The sequence below is a fragment of the Sapajus apella genome, unplaced genomic scaffold (genome assembly GCF_009761245.1).
Source record: "Sapajus apella isolate SASKATOON/1434 unplaced genomic scaffold, GSC_monkey_1.0 scaffold96, whole genome shotgun sequence".
NCBI classification, from domain to species: domain Eukaryota; kingdom Metazoa; phylum Chordata; class Mammalia; order Primates; family Cebidae; genus Sapajus; species Sapajus apella.
Genome location: NW_022437036.1, coordinates 589,430 through 597,751, shown reverse-complemented (window position 1 = coordinate 597,751; position 8,322 = coordinate 589,430). Strand labels below are relative to the sequence as shown.

The window sequence follows — 8,322 nt, the reverse complement described above, 5'->3', positions numbered from 1 at the left end:
GCCCTCTCCCACCCGGCCCCGAGGCGTGTGTGCTGGGCTCCCACCCATGTGTCCTCTCCCACCAGGCCTAAGGTGTGTGTGCTGGGCTCCCGGGAGCAGCTGTGCATCCACCCTGAAGTGAAGAAGCAGGAGAGTAACCACATGCAGGTGGGCTTCTGGGCCCCCTCCGTGGCTCAGGATCCCGTGAGGCGAGTGCTGCTGGGTGTCCAGAGCCCCAGGCTCTGCTCCCGCTGGGATAGGGTTTGAAGTACACCCGGGGGACTGCAGGGGAGGACCTGGTGGGTGGAGGCTGTTTCAGGTCTTTTCTCAGCCGTGTTCCAGCCGCCCACTTTGCCCTTTCTCCCCCAGATCCACTTGTGTCGAAAGAAGGTTGCAAGTCGTTCCTGTCATTTCTACAACAACGTGGAAGGTACGAGCAGCTCATGGCGGCTGGGGTCGGGTTGGAGTGTGTGAGCCTCTCAGGTGGAGCTTGGTGGGGCCGGGGCTGGTGGGACCAGGGTCGGTGGGACCAGGGTGTGGGATTCAAGTGTGTGAGTCTCTCAGGGCAGAGCTCTGTGGTGTCACAGCCTGGTCGTGCTTGCCTGGTGGGATGGCCAATGCGGTCGTGTACCTGGGCCCTGTCTTCTGACTCGAGGCTCCTGTATGGAAGTGCTCACACAGTGGTCCATGACAGCCAGCCGGCAAGACTGCCTCTGACTGGTGCCTGGGGTCGTGGGTTTTGCAAAGGCTCCCTCCGTTTCCTGATGAGGGGCTTCCTGCACCTAAAGTGTTGGTGCAAACAGCAGGGTTTTGCTGAATACCTTCTTTCTCTTCAGGGAGCCTGGGATTTTGTTGCTCGCCCAGCAGTGGGTGCTCCCGGGACGGGCCCTCATACCATTCTGGGAGGGAGTCCTGGAAGCTGTGTCTGACCTCCCCCGACCCTGCCCCATGTGTCTTTTTCCTGTGCTGAGGTTGTTGTGTGTTCCCTTGCTGCAAAAAATTACAGCCCCAAGTGTGACTCCAGGCTGAGTCCTGTGGGTCCCACACAGGAGGCCCTGGGGCTTCTTCCAGAGACAGGATGAGTGAGTGAAAGGGACCTACCTGGGGCGGCCACAGCCTGTCAGAGGCCGGGGGTGCTTTTCCGCCCACGTGGCTGTCCCTCGGGTGTGTCAGGGGCTTCTGGGGCTCATCACAGGGTCCCAGAGGCAGTGGCAGGGTGAGCCCCTGTCTGGTGCCCTTGGTGTTTTCTGTGACCTGAGGTGGCATGTCTTCAGTCACTGGGGCCTGGGCTTCTGTGGGATCAGGGTTCCCTGTTTCCTGCCTTGGGGTTGGGGCTTGAGCCCTGGCTGACGCGGCCCTGGAGTGTAGAAGGCGGCGGTGGTCCTGTAGGCTGCCATCTGCAGGATGTTTGACGAGTGCTCAGTGTACCAGGACTGGGGATCCTGAAGCTGCCGTGGCATCTAGGATGGCGCTTCCCTGCCAGGGGCGGAGCTGGGTGGTCCCTCATGACCCATCACCAGGCGTTTCTGGGCCCTGCCCCTTGAAGAGACAGGGTAGATGGAACCTGGCCCTGCAGGGAGACCCCGCTTGCTGAGGCGTGTTCTGTGTGGCCTTCTACTTTGCTGTTTTTTTTTTTTTTGTTTTTTTTTTTTTTTTTTTTTTGAGACGGAGTTTTGCTCTTGTTACCTAGGCTGGAGTGCAATGGCGCGATCTCGGCTCACCACAACCTCCGCCTCCTGGGTTCAGGCAATTCTCCTGCCCCAGCCTCCTGAGTAGCTTGGATTACAGGCATGCACCACCATGCCCAGCTAATTTTTTGTATTTTTAGTAGAGACGGGGTTTCACCATGTTGACCAGGATGGTCTTGATCTCTTGACCTTGTGATCCACCCGCCTCGGCCTCCCAAAGTGCTGGGATTACAGGCTTGAGCCACCGCGCCCGGCTCTTGTTTGCTGTTTTTTTGGTCTGGTGGCACCGAGGTCCCCAGCCACCTTGATGTGTGGTTGTCCAGGCCTTTCTGGTGGTCCTGAGAATGGGCTCTGTATCTAGGCCCCAGGTTCCCTGACGGGAGCTGCACGCCCGTCTCAGCCATGCCTGTGAGAGGTGACTCTGGGACGGACAGGCAGATGTGTTGTTGGAAATTGTCAACAGTCATTATTTCCGAGTTCTTCGCCCGGATTTCCAGGACAGGAACGCCTTCTGGGTGTCCCTAGGCTCATGCAGGGGGTGTCCTTGGGGTAGGGTGGAATGCTGACCATGGGCCTGGCTGGCCGTGGTCCTGGACTAGGGCAGCGCCCTGTGGCTGCTGGACCTGCTCCCTGGTGAGGGTAGTTGACTGCCTCCTGGTTCTGCTTCCATGGGTGTCAGGCCTGTGGGTGTTGGGTCCCCCCTCTTTCTCCTCCTCCGGCCTGTGGGCTCAGTCCAAGAAGACACAGACCAGCCCCCAGCCTGTCCCCCTTGGCTTGGACTCTCACTGCCTGACCTGGTGGGGGTTGCCTAGCTGTGAACCTTTGTGTCCTGTCTGCCCCGTGGATGGGCTGTGAGGGTGGTGTCTGCAGCAGCTGCAGAGGCCTGGGCATCTTTGGAGTGGGCTGCAGCTCCAGGAGGGGCATGAGAGGAAGGGAGGCAGGTATTTTGGATGAACAAGGAGACAGCTGGAGAGCTGGTACCCTTCCTGGCCTGTAAGGACTCAGGCAGGGACAGCAGGCCTGGGGTTAGCCTGGGGTGGAGCCTCTGCGACGGCCCTGCCCCTCGTCCCCTTCCCCTCGAAGCTCCCGTCCTCAGGCTGTCCTCAGCTCTCCACCAGGGAAGGGCTGGAAAGTGCTGGGTGCTGCAGCACATGCTGATTGGCTGGCCTGTTGCTATGGTGCTGCTGAGGGATATGCTTTTCTTCCCCTGCCTTCCCTGCTATCCTTGGGGCACCTGGGGTTGGGTCATCGCTGGTGTGTAGGTGTGTAATGCATGTGTGTGTGTATGTGGGCATGCGTGTGTTTGTGTGTGTGTATGTGGGTGTGCGCATGCGTGTGCGTGTATGTGAGCGTGCGCGTCGTGCATTTGTGTGTGCGCATGTATGTGTGCGCGCGCGTGTGTGTGCGTGTGTGTATGTGGGCGTGCGCGCGCATGTGTGTTTGTGTGTGCTTGTGTATGTGGGCGTGCACGTGCATGTGTTTGTGTGCGTGTGCGTGTGTATGTGGGCGTGCGCGTCCGTGTGTTTGTGTGTGTGTGTACGCACTTGCTTCTGGCCTTTGCAGCTGAGTCCTGGCCCTCAGGGGACGTGGCACCTGCTAGGGACTGGCAGAAAATAGCCATGATGGAGTTGGGAGCTGGGGGAGGCTCCACTGCCACACGTGACTGCCCTAAGACTCTGGGGTGCTTGTTAGGAAAGGTCCCTGGTCCTGTCTGTGTTTAAGCAGCTCCTTAAGGAATTCTTGTGGTTCCAGTTTGGGAGCCTGTGCTGTGGAGGCAAGGGAGGGGCCGGCCATCCCCCAAACTCCCTGAGACCTTTTCTGCCCTGGGCCTCTCAGCCAGCATAGGCAGTGCCCATTCCCATGGCTGCCATGCTGCGGGGGGCTGGGGGAGTGCGGGGAGCACCATAAAATCTGTTTCTTCTTTAGCTGGAAGTTCTGGGTCTGTTGTGGTTGGCAGGGAAGCTGAGTGAAGCGGCTGTAATCGCAAGGGTTTGTAAGAGACACTCTGTGGCCTGGGGCGATAGGCTGAGGGGCTGTCCTTTCCTGCCCTGAGGAGGGCTGGGTATGGCCGCCAGCCCTGTCCTGTCTTGGGCTGTATTGGAGTGGATGCGGAGGACCCTCGGGACACTGCTGGCCTCTGTTGAATCCACCCTCAGCCTCAGACTGCCTTCTGGGGCAGAGGAGGACTCTGTCGGGATCACTTCGGGTGGGGGCCTCCCTTGGGCACCTGAGACCCTCAGTGGGTGCTTTGTGGCATGTTCATGGTTGTGGGGGGATGCCCAGCCCTGCCCGCTGTGGAGGAACTGTTCTGTCCTGGGCATCCCCCTGTGATCTGGGAGACTTAGAAACCCTGAGGGTGTGTCTTTACCCCTGCCTCACACCTACAGAGAAGAGCCTGGAGCAGGAGCTGGCCAGCCCCATCCTGGACATCGAGGACTTGGTCAAGAGCGGAAGCAGGCACAGGTGAGACCCGTTGGTGAGGCCACGCTCACGATGTCCTTCCACGGCCCAGCTCTCCTATGGCCTGCCAAACCCCCAATATGTTTCTTTCCTTTTTTTTTGTTCCTTTTAAATTATGAAACTGACAACTATTCAGTATGAAAAAGTTTAAGCAGCACTGAGGAACATAAAGTAAAAAGTGATACTGCCTCCCTAGTCCCTGGCCCTCAGCCACCTCAGATGGCCACTGTGGACCCTGTGTCTGCAGGACCCTGCAGGCCCGTCTGCCTATGGAGGCACGCAGTTTTGTCTGCAGAGTGTTCCGCAGTTTGCTGTTTTCACTCAGCATTGGGAGTAGCTTCTCATACTGGTGCTGGTAGCTTGGCCTCGTTCTTTTGAGGACAGCAGATGTGTCCGATGTCAATAGATCATAGCTTCAGAGATTCAAGTTGTAATAAAGCCTTTCTTATATTTAGGGGGAAAAGCTCCCCTCCCCCCTTTTTTTGTGAGACAGGGTCTAGCTCTGTTTCCTAGGCTGAAGTGCAGAGTCGTGATCTCGGCTCACTGCAGCCTCAACCTCCCAGGCTCAAGCGATTCTCCCAGCTGAGCCTCCCAAGTAGCCGGGACTACGGGCACGCACCACCATTCCTGGTTAATTTCTGTATTTTTTGTACAGACAGGGTCTCACTGTGTTGCCCAGGGCAGTCTCAAACTCCTGAGCTCAAGCTACCTGCCCACCTTGGCCTCCCAAAGTGATGGGATTACAGGCATGAGCCACTGCACCTTGCCAGCTCTGCCTTTTTTGTAGTGGTTCTGTGTTGTGTTGGTTTCTGATGACCTCTATTCAGGAATAGGGTTGTTTTTTCTTTTCCATTGAGTTTTTAAAGAGATGATGATTCACAGGGTTGGAAACTGATGTGGACTCCCCATCCATCCCAGACAGCAGCTTCCCACCTGGGCCCCACGCACAGGATAAGGCTTCTTCCTGGTCAGAAGATATGGCGGCCCCGCCCTCCGGTCGTTCCCCGAACGGGGCGCTCATGGCACCTTCCCCCCTCTCCCTTCCAGGGTGTGTCCTTACTACCTGTCCCGGAACCTGAAGCAGCAGGCCGACATCATCTTCATGCCGTACAATTACTTGTTGGATGCCAAGGTGGGGGCTCAGTCTGTGCATCTAGTGACTCCTGATGTCCAGGGGGTGTCCCTGGGCTTAGGAAGGGCCATCCCAGCAGCAGGCGTGGGCGGGAGGACTCAGCTCTGTCACTTGGCAGCCGCTCAGCCTGGCCAGACACGCTTGTGAGCAGCCCCAGGCCACGGGTCAGCTGTTGCGAGCACCCTGGGTGTGGGTCGGCTGGTGGCAGTGAGGAGAGACCTCTAGGTGTGGTCCACGGGCCAGTGCCCACTCGTGATCCGGACAGTTCAGGTTCTTTACTCACATCGGACTGTGGGAGGCACCAAGAACATGGGAAGCCCACTCAGTCTGTGCCTCACAGCCTGTGCCCAGCCCCACACTCACTACCCCCCAGCCTGGCCCAGCCCCACGCTCACTCCCCCCAGCCTGTGCCCACCCCCCCCCCCCCCCCCCCCAGCCTGTGCCCAGCCCCACGCTGACTCTCACTCACTCCCCCCTCCCAGCCTGTGCCCGGTGCCATGCTCACTCCCCACCAACAGCGTGTTTTCACCCGCACGATTTTGTGCCCCTCACTTTTTATTTAGTGCAGGTGGGATCAGACACCATGCACGGGGTCAGTGACTCGTGTGTTCGTGTGACGATGACATGGTGGCGTTTTTCTCTCCAGATCCCTTCGCTTGCTCATTCTCGGGGTGTATATTTATCAAGAGCCCGTTGCGCTGGTGCTGTTCTAGGCATAGCAAAACTGGCTTCATTCACATGGAGCTTTGATTCTGGTGGTGGGGACAGGTAGACAGAAAAGAGCAAAAGGGTAAGCACGTGGGCTGATGATATTGAAGAGAAACAGAGCAGAGTTGGGGTGGGTCCAGAGCCGAGTGGGCAGGGCCCAGGACGGGAACGCTGAGTTGGAGGGGAAGCCATAGCAGGTGCAGCGGAGCAAGCGAGGAGGCGAGTGTGGGGTGGTGGGGCCGACTCCTGGGAGCGACTGCAGAATGGAGAGCTGGTGAGGTTTGCTGTGGTCGTATGTGACTCGGTGCTGTGAGCCCTGGCTGCCCTTGGGAACCACCTGGAGAGCTTCTGACCCCACCAGGCCCCTCCCTGGAACAGTTCCATCATAGCGGGTAAGTTGAATCTAACACTTTGATGGACGCACTGAAGATCTGAAACAGCAAGGTGACGGTGGAGAAGGACAAAGCTGGAGGGCGCACCTTGCTGGGTTCAAGACTCTTCTAAAGCTGCGGGAGTTGAGTGGAGACTGCCTGGCTCAAGCGCAGGTCTGTGCGGAAGACAGAAACTCAAGTGGACCCACAGCCTGTGCAGAAGACAGACAGAAACTCAAGCGGACCCACAGCCTGTGCAGAAGACAGAAACTCAAAGCGGACCCACAGCCTGTGCAGAAGACAGACAGAAACTCAAGCGGACCCACAGCCTGTGGTGACTGGTGTTTTGTTTCCTTTGGAATCTCGCTGTGTCACCCAGTGGAGCACAGCGGCTGGATCTCGGCTCACTGCAGCCTCTGCCCCCTGGGTTCAAGCAGTTCTCCCACATCAGCCTCCCGAGTAGGATTCAGGGCCTGCCACCACGCCTGGCCCATGGTGATTGTTTTTGACAGACACACCAATGTAATTCAGAGAGGAAATGAACATTGTTTTTTTGTTTTCTGAAAAAGTGGTGCTACAACAGCTGGATATCTGTTTGGAAAACAGTGAATCTTAGCTCTTACTTTATTCTGTATAAATCTAAGTGTAAAAGCTGAACTAAAAGTTCTAGAAAGAAACATGAGAGGTCCTTGCAGCTTTGGGGTAGGCAAAGATTTCTTAGCGTAGACACTTTTCTTTATGGCACTAGCCGTAAAGAAAAACATTAAAATTCGGGAGGGGTGAAGGGTGGGGAGGGGTAACGTGGAGAAATGCCGGATGTAGTGTGCACCTATGCAACAGCCCTCATGACCTGCACATGTGCCCCAGAACCTAAAGTAAAATTTAAAAAGGAAAAAAGAAAAACACTAAAATTTGGACTTCACCAAAATTTGAAGCTTCAATTCTTTGGAAGAGTTAAGAAAATTAAAGAGCCGGGCGCGGTGGCTCAAGCCTGTAATCCCAGCACTTTGGGAGGCCGAGGCGGGTGGATCACGAGGTCAAGAGATCGAGACCATCCTGGTCAACATGGTGAAACCCCGTCTCTACTAAAAATACAAAAAATCAGCTGGGCATGGTGGTGTGTGCCTGTAATCCCAGCTACTCAGGAGGCTGAGGCAGGGGAATTGCCTGAACCCAGGAGGCGGAGGTTGCGGTGAGCCGAGATCGCGCCATTGCACTCCAGCCTGGGTAACATGAGTGAAACTCCGTCTCAAAAAAAAGAAAAAAGAAAATTAAAGAGCAGTTACAGAAAAGGAGAAAATGCTTCTGTCTTTCAAAGGACTTAAAAAATTTTTCAACTCTCCTTTGATTTCTTTGTTTTTTGTTTGTTTTTTGACACAAAGTTTCCCTCTGTCACCCTGGCTGGAGTGCAGTGGCAAGATCTCGGCTCACTGCAACCTCCGCCTCCTGGGTTCAAGTGATTCTCCTGCCTCATCCTCCCAAGGAGGAGCTGAGACTACAGGCATGTGCCACCACGCCTGGCTAATTTTTTTGTATTTTTAGTAGAGATGGGGTTTCACCATACTGGCCAGGCTGGTTTCAAACTCCTGACCTTGTGATCCGCCCACACTGGCCTCCCAAACTGCTGGGATTATAGGCATGAGCCACCGTGCCTGGCCCCTCCTCTTTGATTTCAAAGGACCTTTGACCAGAGTATGTAAAATTCTCTTATAACTAAGCAGACAACCCAGTTAACCACGGGGAAAGGACCTGGACAGACGTTTCACAAAGAGGGACGGAATGACCAGTTGTGCATTTGAAAATTCATGCAGCATCTCCAGGCGTAGGAGAAAGCAGCTTAAGGCCGCAGTGAGCCAGCGCTGCAGTCCCACCACAGGGCTGGAATTCCGGACCCTTGAGTGTCACGTGAGGCGCTGCAGCCCCACCACACGGCCGGAATTCTGGACACCTGAGCGTCACGTGAGGAGCTGCAGCCCCACCACAC

General features: G+C 56.3%; 1 protein-coding gene across 1 annotated transcript in view; it reads left to right on the top strand.

Moving 5' to 3' along the window:
- RTEL1 (regulator of telomere elongation helicase 1) overlaps positions 1-8,322 on the top strand; it is a 39,244-nt gene that overhangs the window by 2,627 nt on the left and 28,295 nt on the right. The window contains exons 4-7 of the mRNA XM_032256991.1: positions 66-147; positions 349-409; positions 4,055-4,130; positions 5,175-5,304. Of these exons, the coding sequence (XP_032112882.1) occupies positions 66-147; positions 349-409; positions 4,055-4,130; positions 5,175-5,304 (349 nt within the window). The remainder of the gene's footprint in view (positions 1-65; positions 148-348; positions 410-4,054; positions 4,131-5,174; positions 5,305-8,322) is intronic.